The sequence below is a fragment of the Trichomycterus rosablanca genome, chromosome 9, assembly GCF_030014385.1.
Source record: "Trichomycterus rosablanca isolate fTriRos1 chromosome 9, fTriRos1.hap1, whole genome shotgun sequence".
Lineage (NCBI taxonomy): Eukaryota > Metazoa > Chordata > Actinopteri > Siluriformes > Trichomycteridae > Trichomycterus > Trichomycterus rosablanca.
This window is the reverse complement of record NC_085996.1, coordinates 9121203-9146204: the sequence shown is the minus strand read 5'-3', so window position 1 is coordinate 9146204 and position 25002 is coordinate 9121203. Positions and strand designations below refer to the sequence as shown.

Below are 25002 nucleotides of genomic sequence, written 5' to 3'. Positions count from 1 at the left end.
AAGTGCAGTGTTAGTCAATACATGATACTGAGTTTTTTATTTTGTTTATTTGGATTTTAACTTCATGTCTTTGGTTACATTCATGACAGACACGGGGTAGTTACTCGTTACACAAGATTAGTCAATTAGCAAGGTTATATCAAACCCAGTCATGGACAATTTTGTATCTCCAGTTCATGTCTTTGGACTGTGGGAGGAAACCGGAGCATCCGGAGGAAACCCATGTAGACAAGGGGAGAACATGCAAACTCCACACAGAAAAGACCCAGACTGCCCCACCTGGGGATCGAACCCAGGACCTTCTTGCTGTGAGGCGACAGTGCTGCCCACTTAGCCACTGTGCCGCCCACATGGTACTGAGTAAGTGATAGGTGAGGTAAAAACATATTCTGATAAACAGTTAGCAGCGTATGTTTTTTATAGCAGCATGTAAAGGGACAATGTAAAGGTATAAAATGTTACATACCGAACATGTACAAAATATACTTTAGTTGTAGTAGTAATTGTAGTAATTTGGGATTAAAATAATTTTCTGATCACACGAAACGTTATGTTTATGTAGTTCTGCCTTATGACCAGCAGAGGGCAGAAATACACCGAGCAGACATACACCAAGCATCTCCGCCTTATGTTTATAACTATTTAAAAAAAACAACATAAATGTGCATTTATTCAACAATAAAAGTACTAAGACTGCAAAGAAACTACAAAGAAATTAAAATAAATTAATAAAATGTGCAGTACCTTACAAGTTAAATATTTGTATCTCCAATTCACCTCACTTGCACGTCTTTGGACTGTGGGAGGAAACCGGAGCACCTGGAGGAAACCCACGCGGACACAGGGAGAACATGCACACTCAACATAGAACCGGACCGGCCCACTTGGGGATCGAACTCAGGACCCAGTGTGTGTGTGTGTGTGTGTGTGTGTGTGACTTCAGTGGCATAACTAGGAGCTCATGGGCCCCAGTGCAAAAAAAATTATTGGGCTCCCTCAACAAATGTCATATACTATATATATTGTTTATAGGCATGCTTTATTACATATATATCAGTGTTCGCTATGTATTTTCTGTTTGGCTTGCCATAATATATGCATAATACGTGCAGCCAATGGGGGGGCAGTGAGGTGGATGGTTGAGTTCATGTCGTGGAGGGGCCCCCCTCTGCCATGGGCCCCAGTGCACCTGCCCCCCTGTACTTACGCCACTGTCTGACTTGCCCTAATTAAATCGTTCCTTGATGTGGGTGAGTGTCTAAATGTGTGAGTGGTTGATGCTCTTTAATGTATTTGCACCATGGTATACACCAGCCAACGTATTTGGGTGGCGTCGGACTCTCCGCGAGCTTGACCAGGACAAAAAAGGTAGTGATAATGAAGGAGTAAGTAATGCAGTTGTAATGTTTTGAGTGTGATGTGTGTGTGTGTTTCAGAGCTCAGGAATTGCACAGCTTTTACTGCTATTAAAACGCCAGTGTTTAGTTTAGGTTTAGATGTGACCTGCAGTGATGCGCGTCCACAAACTTTCGGCCCTGCAGCAGCACGGACTTTGAGAGGTTAAAACAGTAATGGCGCCTGGGAGCGCCTCCTCCTCCAACCCTGCACCTCCTCCTCCTCCTCCTCCTCCAACCCTGCACCTCCGTTATACCCACATTCCTAACATTCCGCACTGATGATGTCAGAGAGGGCGGCGCCGCGCGCATCCCAAAGTCTTCCGCGAGCTCTTCGCTGGTCGGGAGCCGTTACCGTGGAAACTCCGCTTCTCCAGATCTCGCGCAGGAATAAAGAACTCGGATTAAAGCCACACATAATTCTGCTGATTTTAAAGTCCCCGTCCACATACTTTTGACTTTTTCCCAACTTTTCCTAACGTTTTTTTTTTTTTTTTTTTTTCATTTTCCGGTGGGGAGTTGAGGAGCACGGCTCGAGCTCTCCGGTTGCATTTCTTTCCACCGAGTTGGAGTTGGTGAAGTTTTGGAGGAGCTCGGGTTCGAGGTGTTTCTTACAAATCGGAGTACTTTGCCTAAAAAAGTGGACGGATTTGAGAGTTGTGTCCAGTCTGGGGTTCAAAACGGGAAAGGGGGTATTTTATTGGACTTCAAAGAGAAGACGCGCGAGCGGAGTGGGCATGTAGCGCGTGCACAACACGGTGAGTGTGTGTGTGTGTGTTTGTGTATAAAATAACCAAATGAATGAATTCTGTTGCAATGAATTAGTACATTCTTTCTAATATAAACTTTATCTCGGGTTTTGGTTATAGCTGGTGACTTCTCTGTGCCCGTATAAACAGAGCTAACCTGCCTGCAAGTATGTGGAACAGTGGTAGCTTGCCAATGCCAGTGTAGAATAGATTAGAATCTTTATTGTCACTATACACAGGTACAATAACATTTCGAATTAGGGTGACACTTAAGGGTTTCTTTATAAATGTACAGTAGTTATAGTTATAAAACGTAAAGCTGCTGAAACACAGGGGTTACTGTCCACAGTCAAGCAAGCTTTAATGGTTCATGGGCTAAGAGCCCATGCAAGAAATTAGTTCATGCTTCTGCTATTTCTCTGCACATGTGATCAGCAATTGACTTTAATTGAGCCCATAGATTCTAATTTTGAAGCATCTTGTTGCTTCCAATAAATTTTCACTCAGCATGATGTGACACTTTAGGTTTCCTTTCTGACCTTGGCAACAGACCACTGTTCCATGTCTTTTTTAATAGGTCTGGTGGAATTAACCACATTCATGCCACATGGAAGTCACCAGCTATTACCCATCATAATCACTGAATTAGTACATTCTTTCTAATATAAAGTTTATGTCGGGTTTTGAGTATAGCTGGTGACTTCTCTGTGCCCATATATATAAACAGAGCTAACCTGACTGCACGAGTATGTGAAACAGTGGTAGCTTGCCAATGTTAGTGTAAGATGAAACTTCAGGTTTTCTTTATAAATGTAGTTATAGTTATAGAACGTAAAGCTGCTGAAACACAGGGGTTACTGTCCACAGTCAAGCAAGCTTTAATGGTTCATGGGCCATGCAAGAAATGAGTTCATGCTTCTACTTTTTCTTAGCACATGTGATCAGCAATGGACTTTGACATCACCTGTGTTTCAGCAGCTTTTAATTCATGGCAGACCTGTATTTTTATATCTGGTTGTTGTTGGTGGGATTTGAATCAAACCATCCAACAAATTGTCACTCAGCATAATGTGACACTTTAGGTGTCCATTCTGACCTTGGCCACAGACCACTGTTTCATGTCATTTTGAATATGTCTGGTAGAATTAACTTGATTTGTGTCACCTGAAAGTGACCATTATAATAACTGATGAAGAAGATCTGGCCTTTAATTAACATTTCAGTTAATTCCAAACGTTTACAATGAGGTTGAGATCAGGGATTTATGCAGGACACTGGAGCTTCTCCATACCAAACTTGCACATGAAAGGGGAAATTTTGACATTTATTTATTTAGTTAATATATTTAATTAATACACACCTGTTAGCAATAGATATGGCAAAACACCTGAACTTATAAATAAGAAGTAGTGTCCACATACATTTGGCCATATAGTGTTCATGTTTTCCTTCAGTGCAACACTGCAGAAGTTACAGGTCGTACTAGCTGTAGATTTCTGTCTGTTGTTTTTCACCTGAACACAGACCTCACATTCCAGAGGGTCTCAGAGTCCAGGACAAGTTCTGACCTGCACACAGGTGTGCCTGTGTGTATGTGTGTGTGGTTTTTTGTTGTTGCATGTGGCTGTGTGTGTGAGTGCGTTTGCATGTGCCTGTGTGTATGTGTGTGTGTTTGTGCATAAATCTGAGTCTATATTTTCCGCAGTGTATTTTGCATTATTGAAGGTTTGTGTTTTGGCTGCACAGTGGTGCATTAGGTTGTGTTGGCGCAGCACAGTTCCAAATTCCCACCTTCTGTTACTGTTTCCTGTGGTTTCTCTTTATAATTTCCACAGAAGGTCTTAGTGACTCAGGGTTAGATGCTCAACGGTGAGAAGGTGCAGTACAAAGTGCCATGATGTGTCCACCAGTGACATCAGACTTCAAAGCCTGTACATGCTGCTGTGATTTGCAGTGCCAGATTTGCATGTAAAAATAGACCAAAAACTTATTGACATCACCTAATTTGGCCCAATATTTAGTATGCCAATTTTTCAGCATGAGTACATTTGAGAGGGTAGCTCTACGGTTAAGATACTGGACTAGTAATCAGAAGGTTGCTGGTACAGGTCCCATCACTGCAACCGTTGTGCCCTTTAAAGTTTCTTTGGATAAATGCATCTGCCAAATGCCATAAATGTAAATGTAGACCTAGTCAAACAAGAAACACACACCCACATGATGGTATGAGCTTAGATGTTCCATGAAGAAGGGGTTCTGGTTGTGTGTTGTAGATAAGCTTCACAATGGAAGGATGTCCTGAATGACTGGTGATAACTAACACACACAAACTTTTACTCGAACTCGGTCCTCTTATCTCAATTTCCATCCACTTTTAGTGACTCTTAATAGTATCGTGTATGTTCAATATACTGTCCTAATGCACGATTGATGGTTCTTTCTAGAAGAGGTGCTTACTGAATAAAAAACTTGCCATACACTAGCTGGATTTTAGCACAGTACCCTGGTTATTCAGTACATGTAACACTTTACCTTTTTTAATCCAATTATGGCAACTTACGACCACTTCTCCTCACCTGCAGGAGGTGGGTTCATTTGGGGATCTTTATTGCAGATCAGAGGGAAACTGAGAGTCACTCACTGATCTAAATCACCCCTCGTTTCTGGGCAGGCTCCGTCGATCAGCCAGCAAAGTTCGTAATTGCAGCAGTTTTGAGAAATCCCTATGGCCCTTCCTCCCCTGGACATGACAATTATCGTCCATATAGGCACCCAGCCGGCAGTTTGCAGACCTGATATTCGAACTAGTGTGTTTTATTGCTGACACCCAAGCTTTTCTGAGACGTATTTTACCCACTTACCATGGATTACTACTTGCATGATAACCTCAAACACTATGGTGCAGGATACCAGGTACAAACTGGAGAAGTTGGTGCCATAACCTATAGTTTAAAGCATTATGATTGGGTGTGTAGTAATCTGACATTTGAAAACATTACCACAGTCCTTTACTGAATCTGATCTGTATATGGGGCATGTTGTGACCTGCATGTTGCCATCACCAGCAAAAACATGGCCGACGTGAATATAGAATAGCTGCCTGAGGTGTGGAGGCCACTGCACACACACACACACACACACACACACACACACACACACACACACACACACACACACACCACACACACACACTGGATTGAGCTCTTAACTGAGTGCCTGACCACTAAAATTCTAGACCACACTCCAAATACACACAGAACACATTGAAGCACAAGAAGAAAATCAGGAAAAGGCCAAAAGGAAACATCCTGAAAGAACAGCAGGGCCAGAAAATAAAGTTAGGATGGACTTAAAGGAATTAAGTCTCAGTAAGAAAGTAAAAGCAAGAATAAAAAAAACTGAAAGTAAGTAAAAATGAAAGAAAAAAAGCCAGGAATAAAAGCAGAAGTAAAGTAGAAATGTGAGTCGCAGGAGAAATGAGGAGGCCCTGCCACAAAGTTTGACATTAGAGAAGTTTTTCAACCACCAAATGAACAATCTCATTTACTGGATGTATATTTTTGCTGACTCATAGGTTTAGAAAACCAGCAAAAAGCTTATGAATGAATTATGAAAAGGTAGAACTACAAAGTGCTTCTATATGGTAGGTGGAGCTGATAAAATGGACAGTGAGTGTAGAAACAAGAAGGTGGTTTTAATGTTATGGCTGATCAGTGTATAACAGAATGAGTAGAATGTTTTTCAGCCATTCAGTCTGCCTGGTCAAATTTCCCAGTTGAGTAGCTGAGAAAAGGTCTTGACTCTGATCTAAAAGTTTTATATGGGCACATGAAGCTTATGAATGAATTATTAAAAGGTTGAATGATATTATCTTGAAAGGAAGAGCAAGCAAGACGGCCCAAAAAGCAAAAAAAGAAACACCCCCCAAAAAAACCAAATGCCAAAGAGATAAGAATGAAGGAAGATTTGACATTTTTGTCATTATAAACATCTTTGAACCAGGGGTGTCCAAACTTTTCTTGTTGGCGGCCAGATGGAGTAAAAATATGCAAACACTGGCCACAGACTATTGTAATAAAACAAATAAACATATAATAGACCTGCTTGATTACTAGCAATTACACTTCCTTTTTATTTAAATGACTAATGATCTATCAGGGGCAACTGTAGCCTAATGGTTAAAGTACTGGACTAGTAATCAAAAGGTGGTTCAAGCCCCACCTCTGCCAGGCTGCCATTGTTGGGCCCTTGAGCATGGCCCTTAACCCTCAGGTGCTTAAATTGTATACTGTCACAGTACTGTAAGTCACTTTGGATAAAAAGCGTCTGCTAAATGCTGAAAATGTGAATGTAATGTAATCTATCTTTGACAGTGTTTTGTAAAATAAGATTTTGCCAGTTTCAGTCACCAGTTTATAATTCTAATGGGAAAATTATTATACTTCTTTAATTAATTAAATTAAACGTACTCACTCTTTCTGAACTCAATGAAAAAATATTAAATTTTCCAGCGCGCATGAAATCTTCTCCATTCGCTGTCCATTTTAAGTTTCTTCAATCCTGCCATGTTAATCCAAAAACTTGGGAATGATAATGTAGATGTGCAGTATAGTTTTGAAAGAAGATGGGGGGGGGCACAAATGACCCATGGGTCGTAATTGGACATCCCTGCTTTGAACTACAATCTGCAAGTCAGACAAGTTATTCTTTCCACTTTATTATGATAAATCAATGATTAAACTGCTTGCAGAAGCTGAGAAATGTAAGTACTGCTCAGCAGCTTGTGGTCAGCTGAGTGATACAGGTACGGAGAAAAACTGCTATTATGACATACAACAGCATGAGTACAATGTTTTTCAACCACTCATATTGCCCGGTAAATCTCCCTGTTGACGAGACGAGAAAAGGTCTTGACTCTGATCTAAAGGTTTTATATGGGCACATGCTTGCCTTACACAGCAGTTCTGATTCAGCATCAGCTTTCATGTTTCTCGACACACCTTGTTTGCCGTGTGTTAAAAATACACACCTGGTTCAGGGTTGTTTGTGAATGCGGCCCGAGCTCCGTGACACAACACACATTCAGAAACACGTCGAGACTTGCAGCCTCTTCTCTGCGGTTAGGAGCCGGGCTTTCATCAGTCACTCAGCACTTAACTCTGTGCCCGTATGGCTGATCAGCCCGTCAGTCATTCCTCAGGAAATGTGGATGTTTACGGGCGTGAATAGTGACTGACCGGGCACGGTGCTGTTTACAACCCAGAGGAATTCACCCTAGAAAGTGGAGTGTTGACACGATCCTGCTAATTATGATCCTCCTTTTGTTGGTTACATGCAATAGCACAATGCTAGGATTTTTTGTGGTTAGGGGTGCAAGCAGGGTGTTTTTGAGTGGTATGAGAGAGGGTCAAATGAGAGAGCAGGACTTTGGGGGGTGTTGGCAATTATCACCACCAACAAAACACAGCAAGACAAACTTAATTTAAGAACTATTTATTACAGAAATAGTCATTTTAACTGAGTTGTTTTGGTAATCAGTTTATTTGGAGGCAGCAGCAGGTTTCCAGATTTGAGTCTGATCTTAAACAAAATTTAGAAATACACAGGCTACTGATTTAGCATTAGTAACACTTTAAGGATAAACACATTTTAATTCAGACACACATTTATGCTTCTTTTACAATGTGCCAAGGCTGCACCAACATTTTTCTTAATTTGCTGCAAAACTTACACAGTGCCACCCAACAAGCAGTGGGTGGCTGGTCCCCGCCATGTTTGTTTACATCTGAAGACATTTGTTTACGGATGGTTCTGTAAGATTTCAAGTCTGGAAAATCAGTGCAAACTTTGATTCATGAGCATGTCTGTTTGCAGATGTCTAGCTGTCAACACATCCAGATTCACTTAACATGGAACTGATCAAGACGATACAGTGGAAAAGGGCATGTGTTTGAGTTTTAAAAGAAGATTTAGATTTAGATAATAAAATGCAGTATTAAGGTTTAACTGTCTGGAGCGCTGTGGTCTTTTTTGTTGATCTACTTTTGTATGAACAGATCAGTCATAACATTAAAACTATCCACAAAGTTGAATCAGTTCATCTGGACACAAGTTTGTTGTAGAGATACGTTTCGTCACTCAATCCGAATGACTTCAGACTGAAGAAGTCATTCGGATTGAGTGACGAAACGTATCTCTACAACAAACTTGTGTCCAGATGAACTGATTCAACTTTGTGGATTTGTGTACCTGGATTATTGAGCATGCATCAACAGAACATTAAAACTACCTCCTTTTTTCTACACTTACTGTCCATTGACCACTGATGAAGGTCTAGAAGATGACCAACTCAAACAGCAGCAATAGATGAGCGATCGTCTCTGACTTTAAATCTACAAGGTGGAACAACTAGGTAGGAGTGTCTCATAGAGTGTACAGTGAGTAGACACAGTATTTAAAAACTCCAGCAGCGCTGCTGTGTCTGATTCACTCATACCAGCACAACACACACTAACACACCATTACCATGTCATTGTCACTGCAGTGCTGAGAATGATTCACTACCTAAATAATACCTACTCTGTAGTGGTCCTGTGGGGGTCCTGACCATTGAAGAACAGGATGAAAGCAGGTTAAAAAAAGGTATGCAGAGAAATAGATGGACTACAGTCAGTAATTGTAGAACTATAAAGTGCTCCTATAAGATAAGTGAAGCTGATAAAATGGACAGTGAGTGTAGAAACAAGGAGGTGGTTTTAATGTTATGGCTGATCGGTGTAAGTCCTGCACATTAGGGCAGTCTTGGGGTTATAATAATTTCTGCAATTGTGACCACATAAGTAAAAATTCTACAAATTTGAGTTATTTGATTTTAATGAAGCCTCTTATTTTGTTTACTTGCTGTCCATTTGATCAATAACAGTTTTCAGTTGGGCTTTAATGTGCCTAATTTAGAAGTAGGGGCTTTTTCTCTCTGCATTGTCTCAATTTGAATATATGTATATAATACGAGGGATCTTCAAAAAGTTTCTGCACTTTTATATTTTGGTTGGAAGTGGTGGGGGTGGGAGGAGTAGGAATTGGTCGTGTCTGAGAGACTGAGCAACGCTTATAGTCCGGATTTAGCACCATCTGATTTTCACCTTTTTGGACACTCGAAGCTTAAAGAGGAAGAAGATTTTCATGTGATGATGTTGTGAAAGCAGCGGTGCATCATTGGCTACACGCTCAACCAAAAACATTTTTTGCTGATGGCATTAAAAAGTTGGTACGATGCTGGAAAAATGCATCAGAAGTTGACTGTGTAGTAAAGTGATGTAATTTGTTTTTGTAATTCTTAATGAATAGAGTTTTAAAAAGTGAGGAAACTTTTTGAAGTACCCTCGTATATAATTCCTTGGTGCATTCTGGCACCCATGCCCCTGTCACTTTTTTAAACCTCCCAGGCCAGAACCAAATATAACCAGAGAGCCGTTATGCATACAGAGGAACATGCAATATCATTTTTCCATGTACTTGTAATGAGTGCAGTTAAACGAACCCTATTTATGTGGGCATAGAGAAGTCACCAGCTATAGTGCATCATAATTACTAGTAAAGACTGCCATGCCGCAAAGTTAGACGATGTAATAGTTCTACACCCAAGATGCTGTTTTTTGAGATGCTCATTTTTAAATATTTTGAGAAAACTACCAAACGCTGATTGTGTTAAACGTGTGATAAAACTGTGTGAGTGTGTGTGTGAGAGAGAGAGAGAGAGAGAGTAACAGGGAGGAGGATTAAAGGAAAACAAGAGCATGGGATCATCACATGTTCAGTGTTTGTGTTTTTCCATGCACTCCTCTACCTTTCCATCTGCAGTGGACTGATAACAGAGGGACTGAGATGTTCCACCAGAGATTTTTTCCTTTATTTAATCAGGCAGTCCGTGTATTCCAAGGGGAGCAGATAACAAAGGATAACAAAACAATTCTGTCTATTTCTGTCTGCTTTGAGAAAATAAATCCAGCATAGGGTTTGGGAATGGATGTCACAGCGAGTTGTTACAAAGAGGTTTTTTGTCCTTTTTTTAATCTGATGTTACCATTAAGGTCACTGTAGAAAGTGTTTACCTGTGACAAACTACAGAGGACAAAATATATACTATTTAGAAAAATCTGTAATGTTACCGGATTTGATATTTGAATAATCACAGGAAATTGGATCCAGACTTGCTGTGTGTTTTTTAACTTACGTCCTGTCTTTAACGCTTTTTTATTCAGCAAGGACGGCTGTAACGTTACAGACTTAATGTTCACTTCAGCATTTTATATCTTAGGTTCTGCACAAATCCTTGTTGATTGTGGATCATACTCTGATCAGCCATAACATTAAAACCACCTCCTTGTTTCTACACACATTGTCCATTTTATCAGCTCCACTTACCACTTGCACTTTGTAGTTCTACAATTACTGACTGTAGTCCATCTGTTTCTCTGCATACTATTTTAACCTGCTTTCACCTGTTCTTCAATGGTAAGGACCCCTACAGAGCAGGTATTATTTAGGTGGATCATTCTCAGCACTGCAGTGACACTGACATGGTGGTGGTGTGTTAGTGTGTGTTGTGCTGGTATGAGTGGATCAGACACACATTTTTAAATACCATGTCCACCATTTTTAAATACCATGTAGTGCTGAGAATGATCCACCACCCAAATAATACCTACTCTGTAGTGGTCCTGGAAAATTCCTGACCATTGAAGAACAGCATGAAAGGGGGCTAACAAAGCATGCAGAGAAACAGATGGACTACAGTCAGTAATTGTAGAACTGCAAAGTGCTTCTATATGGTAAGTGAAGCTGATAAAATTGACAATGTGCGTAGAAACAAGGAGGTGGTTTTAATGTTATGGCTGATTGGTGTATAATATGTAATATTTATGATTGGCTGTTTGCTCAGTTTACATTTGAACAAAAAATTGCCCTGGACTACTGGCTCAAGCCCCACCACTGCTATTGGGTTCTTGAGCAAAAGCCTTTTAATTGCTTGGATTGTATTCAGCCATGATTGTTTGTTGTTAAATAGTAACAAGCCAGCTGTAATACTAAGTTAAATTAAACAAAGGGTTTCCAACATACAGCTTGTTAACAGCTTGTTTTTCTTCATCTTCAATCATTCAGCCATATTGTAAACATGTGTTTCTGTTGATAATGAAGACATGGGATTCTGCTTGAACTGAACCAAAACTTGTCTGATTTTAATTTGGCTTTTGTACGTAGTATAATTCATGATAATTGTAGTGGTTGAAGGTAAAATCATGTGTAGATCATTAAACTGAAATGTGTTATAGTTTACATGGTTCTTGGGTGGCCGAGCACTCTTAATTCGGTAGCCCACCAGTGCCAAGATCCGAGTCTCCTGTTCAGGTCTTGACAGTGGCAAGTCCATAGAGGTGACTGAGGGATGAGGGAGTGGATGGGCTCTCTGTTATCATCTGCCACTGACCAGTGTATATAGCTCTACAAAAGGATGAGCTCATTCATCAACTTGTCAAAGTGGCTTTGGGGATGGTTGGTGTACCTCAGTGAGATCCCAGGTCCTGAGAGTCAAGTGGCACTATGGTATTTTATTTTTCATTATTGTTTTTTCCCAAAAAATGATTACATCTTAGGGCACTCAGGTGGCGCAGTGGTAAAACACGCTAGCACACAAGAGCTGACATTTCTATTCGTGGGTTCGAAACTCAGCCCTGCCACCCGGCTTGGGGTTTGGGTGTTGTTCAAGGAGGGGGAGGGGGAGGGGGAGGGGGAGGGGGAGGGGGAGGGGGAGGGGGTGTTGGACAGGACCTCATAACTGATGAAATTACGACCTCTGCTGGCTGATTGATGACTCCTGCACAGGGTCGAGATATAATGAGTTGATCAGGGAGTGTCTCTTAATACACAAAGCTATCTGCATATGAACTCGCCTCATGCAGGTGAAAAGATGCAGTCGGCTACTGCACACATGACGGAGCGGGCGTGTGTCAGACTCAGCTCTCCTCAACCAGGGTGGAAATTAACATCAGTAGAGAGGAAGCGTAAAAAAGGTGTATAACATTTATAACCAGCAGCGTTACTTGAACAATGACTTTTACTGGCTTACTGGTTATCAGTTAATCATTAACATCCCTAGTCATCAATGTATCGATAACATTGACTTGTTCACACATGAACCAATACAGTGGGTCTCCGACTCTCCTGTAAGCCCCAGGTAAACATGCTAAACACCCACACACACCCACAATGTCTCTATCTGAAATAGTGCCTCAACACCCTTAAAGGGACCCTTTGGTAACATGGCTAAGATTCAGATTCATCAAGTACTCAAGACTGTCATATTAGAACACAGAATGTCCCTAATAACAAAGTATGCTAGAGTTAGGTTCTGTCCAGTGTCCCATCTCGTCTCTCTCAGCTCTGTTCTCAGCCAGGTCCTTTCTGTTTATCTCCGTCTGGCAAGAATTCCAGGAGCTCTGGGTATTGAGTCTCACGTCACGGAAGATAAGGAGGTCTAAGTACTCAGAACATCCACGTCCAAGATAGTCCCCAATCAGTCCCCCTTCAGATGCTGATAGTCTTCCTTACTTGTGCACACTTTCCAAAAGAAACACCCTGCTGCTTTCTATGTTTGTACTTTATGTACTGAGGCGGGCATTCGATATAATATTAGATTGGGTTAAATCTGTATGTAAGAACAAGCGGGTATTAAACTGCCCTGTTGTATTAACAAAAAAGACTGGTCACCTGGTCCTCTTCACCTGTTTATTTCATTTATTTAACAAAATTGGTCCCAGTACGGAATTCATGTCCATTGTTTTTAATCCACACTGTGAGGGTTTATTCTGTGCAGTCGTTCTGCCCTCCCACATGAAGCCAGATGTGCTGATAAAAGCAGAACAAAGCAAAGCATGCTGGCATGGGGGCATTAGTTGACCACACACAGATTTCAGTATCAGACACGGCGTAGGAGTTCAGACATGAGCAGCAGGTGTGAAATCAGTCGCAGCACTAAAGTGTGTGTGTGGGAGATAGAGACAGTGCCTTTTTTATCTGAAAATAGCAGAAACAAGATGCTCTCTGTTTTGCAGAACTGCGCACCCCATGTTACCCATCTGCGAGAAAAGATGTGTGTGTGTGTGCTTTTGTGTGTTCTACATTATATGTATGACTTCCCCTGTCAAAGGCCAGAATTCCACATCTTGGTGCCGTGGTATATCTTCTTACACATCTGTGCTTGGACAGGCGCCTCAGTCTGCTAACCAGGGTTCTTGCACAGCGTTTGAAGACTCCACCCACTAAGCCCGGTCATTTCCCCACAGCAGACACGGTGGCCAATTTGTGTCTGCTGCAGGCACTGCCAATTGTGCCCGCTAGGTGGCGCCCAGCCGCCCAGTAGCAGAGCCGAGATTCAAACCGGGGTGTTCCGAATCTTGGTGCTGGTGTGCAGAATGTCCCGTTGCGCCACCTGGACGCCCTTAATGGCACCATTCTTTTTTTTTCTATTTTATTTATGCATTTTCTCCCAATTTGCAGTCGAGGTGGGTATATTGCTGCTCACGCCTCCTCTGGCCCACGCGCAGCCCTTTGCGGAACCCTTTTTCACCTATGCACTCTGTACAGGTGCCTCTCCATCTGGCAATCAGGGTCCTTACACCATGTTAGAAGACCCCACCCACATAGTCCAGTCATCCCCCCCTAGCAGAACCGTGTCTGCTGCAGGCACTGCCTATTGTGCCCGCAAGATGGCGATCAGCTGACCGGTAGCAGAGGTGAGATTCAGAATGTGTGCTAGCAGAATTTCCCGCTGCGCCACCTGGACGCCCTTAATGGCACCATTACAAGTGAACTCTAGACCAGCGGTCCCCAACTTTTTTTGCACCACGGATCGGTTTCATATAAGATATAATTTCACGGACCGGTGGGGACTATAGAACGGATAATCAGCTGAGCATTTTTTGCTGCAACGAGACGCTGCTCCCACCTAGTGGTGATTGGAGACAATAACACCCGAAAAGTTTTGGAAATGTAATTGCTCTTGTAGCGATTTATTCTTTCGGTTCGGCCGATAATAAATGACCCATAGACCGGTCCACGGCCCGGTGGTTGGGGACCACTGCTGTAGACTGTTGTCCATGAAAATCCCAGGAGATCAGCAGTTGTAGAAATACTCAAACTCACCCGCCTGGCATCAACATTAATGCCACAGTCCAAATCACTGACATTTCACTTTTTCTCTCCATTCTGATGGTTGATGTGAACAATATATGAAACTGCTAGTCTGTTTCTATATGACTGTCTGTATTGTATGGCTGCCACACGATTGACTGATTAGTTAATTGGATGAATTAGGTGTACAGGTGTTCCTAATAAAATAAAAAGAACTTGGTGAGTGTACAGAGAGTAAAACAGAAATGAAATACAGCTGTTCTTATTTACAGTTCTGTTAAAATCTGAGTCAATCTGAGCTGCTGGTTTTCTTGGGTAAATTCCTAGACATGCTGTCAGGATGCAATACTGTGACCTATTTTCAGTCTAATTAGGCGTGTTTGGATTTTTTTAGTTTTTAGTTGGCATGTTGGGTGGTTTTGTGGTAAAAACTACAGTAAATTCTCTAATGTATTTGTGTCATGTTGTGTTAATGGGTTAAACTTCTAGATTAAATTGGAAACCTAAAAATGTGACCTGTGTGTTCACATTCTGTCTGTATTTTCCTGACCACAAAATTACAAAGTTCCAAGTCACTTAGTGTTTATGTGAGCTGCAAATAGCCTGGTGCTGGTACCAGAGTGTTGAGAAAGCATTGTGGGAAGAATTGGCAAAGTGAAGGGCAGAGCCATTGTGTTGCTCATTTTTCTTTGAGCCGCAAGCAAACAAGACTCTTCGAGGTCAGCTAAACATGGCAACGTTTTCTGCCTACGCTTCTACACCCAGACCTCTGTCTGTCTGTCTGTCTGTAAATGTGGGTGCAACATGAGTGTGTTGGTGAAGGAAGCAGACATGAAAACAGTGGAAGGGAACTATAACAGCACCAGTTATGATTTACAGCAGCTGACCAATCTCCGAACAGCCACAGTGGTGGCTGGTGGTGCAGTAAAGCTCAAATAGTTACACAGCCCTGACTGAGGGTAGAACGTTTACAGGGAGCAAGTCTAAAGTAGCTTGGCACAAGTACTGGTGTGGGAAGTTCCAAGCCCGTCTTTGCATAGGAAGAATTTTTGGCATGGCATATGACATATGTAGCTCTGTATGAGTCCAGGAATAAGGAACATTGAAGGAGGTGTTGCGTATGTCCATGTTAATTAATGTAGTAGGGATCTTTAGTAAGTCTCAAAGCAGGGAAGTCTTGGGATAGGGGACACAGAGATATTACAGGGATAGAAGACATTTAGTAAGTGCTTGTGTAGGGTAAGCAATGAGTTCTGGGCTTTGTGTGAAGAGCGTCCTAAGCTAAGGAGAAAACGCAAATTGAGCCTTGGCATAGGTGTTTGCTTAGCATTAGTCCTTGGGAAGCTCATAACCTCTCGGAGGTTAGGGAAAACCTGTAACATGGAGGTTGCTTGATGAGAGTCCTAAGCCAGAGAGGTGGTTTGAGGGGTGGCCTGCTTCAGGAAGCTTGGTCAAAGAGATCCCTGTGGCTTGGACCTCACTTGGTGCAAGTCCTGGGGTTGGATGTTTTCAGCAAGTTCTAGGGTTGGGAAGCTTGACATTTGAAAGTAGGAAGTTAGCTCTGAGTAAGTCTTGGTAAGAAGTTCCTTGATAGGCACTATGGTTTGGGATACAAACAAAAACACTTGGGAAAGGATGATGCCTCAAGGACAGATATTTACCCAAGGCAGATATTTCATTTAGAGACCCCGGGGGGTTGGGAGTTTGGCACCAAAAATTTATTTGCAGAATGAAAGAAGAAAAAAAAGAATGTAACAAGTTGCTTTGCATTAGCACTACTTCACCTTTTACCTTGGGTTTAAAAGAAGATTTTACTTGGAGCATTAGGTTTAACCTTCATTTAGCTCTACTCAAAATTACACACGGTTCCTTAAGGCATTCTTGTGTCAGGTGTGCTGTGTTATTCCAGAGAAGGGCGAGAGTGGAATGTGGGCTATGATCCAGGCTGCCTATCTGCACCCCACCACTAGCACCCAGACAAGCGCCAACACATTCCTCTCCTCTGTTCTGTACCATCTTTCTTCTCATTTTTTTTTCCGTCACTTCAGGTGGCAGTACCACATTCACAAGCCAAGGCTGTAATCCTTCACAGATCTCATATCCTTAAAACTGTGACGCTAAGGCTTAACCGGTTAACAAACAGTCGTCTAATCAATGCTGTCAGCAAAGGCTAACAATCGATTTGCTGAGTGGAGCTGAAACCGTTGGCTCCCATTTGACACATTGGCTCTCATAAGAGAAATCCAAAGAGCTGGGGTTGTGCTGAATTCTGACTTTGGTGCAGTAGGCACTGTTTTTTATGCTTGACTGAAGAATGACCAATAAGAAACTAATAAGTGGGTAGAGTTGGTGCCCCATTGTAGCAGGTTCTTGGAATGTGAGTTCAGTCCTCACACATCCCACATTTTTTTCCCAATAACATGCAGAAGGGGGATTGTTTGCTCCTAATTGCCCATTGCCATTAGAGAAGAAGCAGCTAAACAACTGAGTGTGTGTTGCCTTGCAGACTACAGTTCTGGGTGGCCAGAACGACCACAACTCTAACCAGGATGAAGCAGTTTTTGAAAGCGAATGATAAACTTTTTCTGCTACTGCAGAGAATTTGGGTTGTTGACAGTTGCAGGGACCTGGGTTTGAACCTGATTTATGTTTATTGTCTGTGCAGTGCAGAAATAGGCATCTTGATGCAGCATCTTGCAATTAGTGAAGTAGTGAAAGTGGGTATGTTGGAAAATTTCTTAGAAATGATTAGCTTATAACGGCCTTTAAGGCAACGTACGACTAGCCTTTAACGGTTTCTGCAAAATCATTTTTTTGTCTTAGTTTTGGATGTGCAAACCCTAACGTTTTCTTCATTGTTTCTCATGTCTCTTGTAGCTTTCTGATCCCGGTTCCTGTCTGCCCACTGGCTTGCTCCCGGAATGGGACAGCATCCTCCCAGAGTGCTCTTCTTCACTGGGGGGTGTGGCCATCCCCGGCTGGGGCAGGCAGCCTAGGCCACCGTGCTGTGACCTTTTGCCCCCAGTGATCCAGGTTTGACCCTGTGCAGCCATGCCCTTCAGGCTGCCCAAACTGCCTCGTACGAGGCGCTACAACGTGCTGAGCAAGAACTGCTTCGTGATTCGGATCCGCCTGCTGGACGGTCACCTGATCGAGTGCACGCTGTCCGTGGAGGGCACGGGCCAGGAGTGTTTAGAGGCAGTCGCTCAACGCCTCGAGCTCAGAGAGGTGAGACAATGCAACCACCAATCGAATTCAAGCAATCATGCAGTACAAAGAATACTATTCCAATCAGTTACACACTCAGTACTCCACCAGACTTAATATACAATAGGTGGCAAAAGTATCTAGACATCAGAACATGAATTTGTTGGATGTGGCAACATTAAAACAATGAAAATGAATATAAAGTTGCCTCTGCTTTCCCTGCTATAACAGAGTCCACACAATGTTGGGGTTTTTCTGTGGGAATTTGTGCCTATTAAGTCAAAAGAGCTTACGATTTGGCCTGGCTTACAATCATCTTTTTAATTAATTCTAAAGATCTTTATTTAGGTCAGGGATCTATCTTTATGAACCCTATTTTCTTCAACAGTAAAGGGAGATCCCCAAACTGCATTAATATTCCCACAAAGGCAGCATCATTTTCTTTAATATAATTAATAATTATACACTTGTTAGTAGTACAGTGTATCACAAAAGTGAGTACACCCCTCACATTTCTGCAAATATTTCATTATATCTTTTCATGGGACAACACTATAGACATGAAACTTGGATATAACTTAGAGTAGTCAGTGTACAACTTGTATAGCACTGTAGATTTACTGTCTTCTGAAAATAACTCAACACACAGCCATTAATGTCTAAATAGCTGGCAACATAAGTGAGTACACCCCACAGTGAACATGTCCAAATTGTGCCCAAATGTGTCGTTGTCCCTCCCTGGTGTAATGTGTCAAGGTCCCAGGTGTAAATGGGGAGCAGGGCTGTTAAATTTGGTGTTTTGGGTACAATTCTCTCATACTGGCCACTGGATATTCAACATGGCACCTCATGGCAAAGAACTCTCTGAGGATGTGAGAAATAGAATTGTTGCTCTCCACAAAGATGGCCTGGGCTATAAGAAGATTGCTAACACCCTGAAACTGAGCTACAGCATGGTGGCCAAGGTCATACAGCGGTTTTCCAGGACAGGTTCCACTCGGAACAGGCTTCGCCAGGGTCGACCAAAGAAGTTGAGTCCACGTGTTCGGCGTCATATCCAGAGGTTGGCTTTAAAAAATAGACACATGAGTGCTGCCAGCATTGCTGCAGAGGTTGAAGACGTGGGAGGTCAGCCTGTCAGTGCTCAGACCATACGCCGCACACTGCATCAACTCGGTCTGCATGGTCGTCATCCCAGAAGGAAGCTGACGCACAAGAAAGCCCGCAAACAGTTTGCTGAAGACAAGCAGTCCAAGAACATGGATTACTGGAATGCCCTGTGGTCTGACGAGACCAAGATAAACTTGTTTGGCTCAGATGGTGTCCAGCATGTGTGGCGGCGCCCTGGTGAGAAGTACCAAGACAACTGTATCTTGCCTACAGTCAAGCATGGTGGTGGTAGCATCATGGTCTTGGGCTGCATGAGTGTTGCTGGCACTGGGGAGCTGCAGTTCATTGAGGGAAACATGAATTCCAACATGTACTGTGACATTCTGAAACAGAGCATGATCCCCTCCCTTCGAAAACTGGGCCTCATGGCAGTTTTCCAACAGGATAACGACCCCAAACACAACCTCCAAGATGACAACTGCCTTGCTGAGGAAGCTGAAGGTAAAGGTGATGGACTAAACCCAATTGAGCACCTGTGGTGCATCCTCAAGTGGAAGGTGGAGGAGTTCAAGGTGTCTAACATCCACCAGCTCCGTGATGTCATCATGGAGGAGTGGAAGAGGATTCCAGTAGCAACCTGTGCAGCTCTGGTGAATTCCATGCCCAGGAGGGTTAAGGCAGTGCTGGATAATAATGGTGGTCACACAAAATATTGACACTTTGGGCACAATTTGGACATGTTCACTGTGGGGTGTACTCACTTATGTTGCCAGCCATTTAGACATTAATGGCTGTGTGTTGAGTTATTTTCAGAAGACAGTAAATCTACACTGCTATACAAGTTGTACACTGACTACTCTAAGTTATATCCAAGTTTCATGTCTATAGTGTTGTCCCATGAAAAGATATAATAAAATATTTGCAGAAATGTGAGGGGTGTACTCACTTTTGTGATACACTGTAGGTGTGCCAGTAATCTCTGAACTAGCACCCTCGTTTATAATTTAATAACTGACGGTAAATCTTGGTGCCAAGTATCCTGTGGTGACCCACACGCTGCTTTTCCCTCTCCTTTCACGCGGGGTGTTTTGGAGCCTGATGTGTATAACAGCTCGTTTTTACAGTCTGTGTACTTAGTGGTTAGCGTTAGCGCCTTTGATCATGACACGTCGCTCTGGGCTGCCCGAGTCAAGAAGATCAGATTCCCGTATGTGCTGGAGGAGGAATTCTCGCCTCCCTGTGTTTGTGTTTGCTCGTCAGTCTTTTTTATTTTAGCAGTGTATATGGTGTGGGGGGTTGGGGGGCTGTTTTTTGTAGTTTGTGTGCATATCTTTGCCATGTTGTGAAATGTCTCAGTTGTTTTAAATGGCTCTCGACCTGCACTGCCCCAAACCACTCACATAAAAATACACTATATTAAGATATGCGGAAACGCCTTCTAATTATTAAGTTCAAGTGTTTCAGCCACACTCATTTCTTCTTTTTTCTAATTATAATATATTTATTACATTAAAAACAGCATAACGTACAGAACGTGGCAGGGATGTAGAACAGTATGATGAACATTAACACGGTGAGCAGAACCCTTTTAGCTTCAGAATGTACATTTTAAATAGCAGCCAATAGCGAACTGTTTGTCACAAGCGCTAACATGTTCATATCATAATAAATAAAGATGCAGTTGGCATTTTAAAGCTCTTTTTGACAGCATGGTTTATTTAGTGTAGTTATAATGTGATGGTAAGCAGAATGTGTTTATATATATCTTTATATTGGGACATGATGCAAAAACCAAATTCATTCTATAAAAATAACATTTCACACAGACTTACTGAGGCTTAACAGCTACCTAAACAGTTTCTTCTTAGCTTGGCACTTGTGCATTGCGGGTGAGTCCAAACTGAACTGTCTGAGCTCTTGTGTGTAGAGATCTGTAGCTTCACTCTCAGTTCAAATCAAGCATCAGCTGTTCAAAATGAATCGAATAAGCATTTGTAACCAACAGCATTAAAAATCGAGTCATAAACAATTACTACTTTGTGGTGATAGGGTAACCAATTAATTAGTGACATCCCTAATATAAAATTAATGATATTCTTTCATTTCCTTCATTATTTTATCATGGCAGTGACCCTGTGCAGAAGTTTAGATCATGACATGGTCTGAACCACGAGTTCGGTGCACAGGATCTTCGGTGGCCTGCACGCATCCCTGACATTAACCTCAGTAAACAGCTTTGGGATTAATTGGAACGTCAATTCAAAGAGAAGCTAGCCCTTCTCTTCCAACATTTGTGGCTGAATGCTGTTTTGACTTAACGGGTCCAAATTCCCATAGACACTATCCTGTTGAAATCTTTCCCAGAACTGTGCAAAGTAAGGTGTTTACATACTTTTGCCCATATAGTGTTTTTATGTCATAGGCAACATAGAGCAACAACAGGTAGTTTTAGTGCTGCAGTTTGATTCTGGTTTGCCTGTATGGGTCTTCCATGTTCCTTTAACATCCCTAAAACATACTTGTAGATAGACTGGCTACTCAGAAAATGTCCCTAGGTATAAATTAGTAAAGGAATGAAGGCCTGTATCTAGTAATTCCCACTGCAACCCCTGAAGATTGATAAATGGAGCTGCAGCAAGCTCCAGGCTGGGTGTCCACATACTTTAGGCCATATAGTACACATGTTACTGTGGGTGTGTATGAGTGTATAGTTAATCTGGGGTGTGTTGATTCAGGGCAGAGGTTTTGCCTAAAGGTATTCCATACACACACGCACACACACACACACACACACACACACACACACACACACACACACCCTGCTGAGCATGATTTCATATATCCTATTTTTTTGCATTGTCTCAATTTGTATATACTTAACTCCACTCCTATGCTGGCCAAAGAGAGTCACAGGCTAGCATGCACCTCCTCCAAAACATGTAAAGCCACCTAGTGTTTGTTTACACTAGCCAGTGGCAGATGCAGCATGTATAAAGGACAACACTACTCTCTCTGTATTCCTCTGCCACTCGCATTCTTCTATTCATCTGAGATTTGCTGATTCGAGATTTTGAAGGTGTCTTGGGGTGATAGTGCCCTGGAATGCTGCGCCACCCAAATACCAAGTAAAAGCATTGGTTACTTACAGTTTCTCAATTTGAACATTTTATTGACATGGCAGAGACACTTGATCATTATGGGTAATCATGTATAAACTGATGGCTAACAATAGCAATTAAATAGCGACTCAAAATTAAACCCACAACACAAAATCCACACTGTATTATATATAAAAATCAGTAGTTTCAAGTTCTTTCCTCAGCACACAGAAACAGGTCGTACCCTATTAACTTTGGATTAGGTAGATATTACTGTGGCGCAGCAGTCAAATACACTTGCATGAGTGGTGGATGATTGACATAGGGAATAGCGTGTCTCTCTGTACTTAATGTGGCTTTTTTAATAGTTCACTGCTCAGTGGCCAGCAATGTTACACATGTTGAAGTTGGTGTGTGCTAGTGTGCAGCTCTCCTCAGCCAGCAGAAAATAAAGGGGGGGGGGGGGAGTACCTATGTTTATCATTGTATTAAAAAAATAGCATCTGGAAACATAGAGCCAAGTTGACTTGTTAACATTCCTCTTGCTTGTCATTTTGAAGACACGCCCCCAAGAGGCCCTCGCTTCACCATGATCTTCACTTCTTACAAATCCTGGCCATTTAGCAAGCAAGTCTGACATGTTTGCATCTAATGACACAGTAGTTCATCAAGGAACGCCGTGCACCTTTCAGGAACTGCTCCAGGCAGCCAGATGATCATGGGCATCATCCACAGAGCTGCTTTTCTGCTTTCCAGAGCTTTAGGACGTGCACTGATACATTCTGAAGTAATGTACAGGACAGTAGCGTCTCTGTGCATGACGTCTACTTCCTATGCTAATTTGCCTATCAAACAGGAGCAAACATGTCCTGTTTGACATGCTGGTATGAGACATTGTGCAACATATTGAGACACCTCATCACTGATATCATGTGTGGTGAGGTGTGTTCCTCGGTGCTAGGAAGTGGGACTGCGGACTTGATCCGAGTTTAGTTAAAGGAATGAATAAATGAATGAAATGTCCCAGTTTACTCAGTTTGTACTAACAAATCTCTAAATGTTTATTTATTAGTAATTAGTAATTCACACAAGAACCAAACAGTGCATTCCAAAAACATCTGATTTCACAACCCCGCTCTTTTTCGGTTTATACTTGGTGCTCTTTCGTTTCTGCATTACAAAGCAGATGAGCTGCTATCTGCCTCTGAAGTCCTTTATGGTCTTACTGATCTTCTAAAGCCGTATAGCCCATCCTCATGCCTTTGTTTAGTCAGTGCTGGTAAACCTGAGGATCACAATCAGTTTGCATAATAGAAACTTCTTTATTTATTTCACCCCATAAACCCTGGGATAACTTCACAGGTTACATTATGAATGTAAGCTTTAAATGTGTTTTAATTCATTTATGAATAATCAATTAAATTATCAATTAATAGTTATTATTGGTAATAAGTTACTACTATTATTAATATTTGTTATAATTTTTGTTACCTGTAAAGGATTGGTACCCTGTCCAGGTTATTCCTCTCTAGGGCCCAGTGTTTCCTAGTGGAGCCAGACCCACCAGGACCCTGATCAGGATAAAGCGATTAAAAAAAATAATAACTATTATTATTGTTGTTGTTTTGTTATTATTATTAACACAATAATAATGTTTTATTATTATTTGTACTTCATATAATAATAATAATAATAATATGACTAATGTGTATTATTACCATTATTTAGCATTATTATTATTTTATTATTATTATTATTGTTATAAATATTTAATATTATTATATTATATTGTATTGTATTGTATTATAAGCCTGACCCAATAATCATATTTAACTGAACTGTTTTGTTTGTTTTCAGACTCATTATTTTGGACTGTGGTTCCAGTCTAAAGCTCAGGTACAGAGATGGGTGGAGTTGGAAAAGCCACTTAAGAAGCAGTTGGATAAGTTTGGTAATGAGCCCATGCTGTTCTTCGGGGTGATGTTCTACGTACCCAGTGTCTCCCGCTTAGAACAGGAGGTCACCAGGTGTGTATCTGCATGTTTTAATTAGCTCCCGTTATCTGAGCATGTATTCCATACACTTATAAGGGGCGCTGTGCCCTAACATCTGCACCTGCTGTTCTTCTGTGACACAATGTTTAGAATAAAAAGAACAGAAATCGTCAGAATTGAGTTTATCCAAATTTGTTGTTTTTCTGGTGCGGACATGACCTAGTGCAGACTTTGCATTTTTTATTGGGGCGCTGGTGAGACATTTGGAAGGCTAATTTTAATCATTCTTTCACCAGATGAGGTTGTGGTTGTTGTCTTGTTAAAACCCTCAGTTGAGTCCTTGGAGTTCTGGAGTTTGAGTCAAATGTTCTCATTTATAATGACATCCACTTTTTGCAATGCTACAGTTCCACTCAAGTTCCAACTCCAGAACATAATTCTTTAACCACTACGCATGACAGTAGGTGTTATTGGGCTGAACTTTAGTCAAACTCTAAGGGGCTGACTTATTTTTGGGTGGTTCTTGGATTTTGTAAGGTGACAGTTTGGTGCTTTTACTTTCTGGTTCCAATTGTCTTGGGTGGTGTTAATGACCTGGCTGGACATTGACTGGAGGGGAATTCATTCATTCATTCATTCATTCACTGTTTATCACTGCTTTATCAAGGTTTATCAATTATTTAATTAAATTAATAATAATAACAACCATCTAATAATTATTAGCTACTGTGTGCATATCTTTGACCCAGCAGATTTTCAGGAAAAACAACAATTAAAGTCTGAAAGGTTTTTTTAGTACGTAGGTGTTCCAGTCATTAAGCCCCTGTAAAGTTGCAGAAATGTCTAAACTATACAGGTCCTTACAAGTGTGTGTGTGTCTGTGTGTGTGTGTGTGGTTTGTCCTTTCATGTGCAGCTGGTTGACCATCTGTGGATCTGTGGACACATTTGGTTGCCTGTCTCTTTCTCTGAGGGGTTTTCCATACACACAAATGCACACAAAAGCCCAAACGGAAAAAACACAGAAACTTAATGAGAAATCCGTCAAACATCACAACAAATATTGTTTTGTTTGGCTGATGTGATGAAAGTTTGAATATCGAGATTTGAAAATGGAAAGGACATAGGTTCTGGAGTATGGAGCTGGCTGATGAATAAAATGTGGTCATTTGTAGTAAATCAAGGTTTGTGTGTATATACCTGTAGACATCATGAACAAAAGTATCTTAACACCTGACCCTAAGCTTATACCCCCACTATAA

The 25002-nt window shown here is 41.6% G+C and overlaps 1 protein-coding gene across 1 annotated transcript in view; it reads left to right on the top strand.

Moving 5' to 3' along the window:
• The first annotated feature begins 1923 nt into the window (after nucleotides 1-1923).
• Nucleotides 1924-25002, top strand: part of LOC134320449 (tyrosine-protein phosphatase non-receptor type 14-like) — a 47840-nt gene continuing 24761 nt past the window's right edge. The window contains exons 1-3 of the mRNA XM_063001834.1: nucleotides 1924-2152; nucleotides 17210-17560; nucleotides 23605-23774. Coding sequence (XP_062857904.1) covers nucleotides 17384-17560; nucleotides 23605-23774 — 347 coding nt within the window. The 5' untranslated portion in view covers nucleotides 1924-2152; nucleotides 17210-17383. The remainder of the gene's footprint in view (nucleotides 2153-17209; nucleotides 17561-23604; nucleotides 23775-25002) is intronic.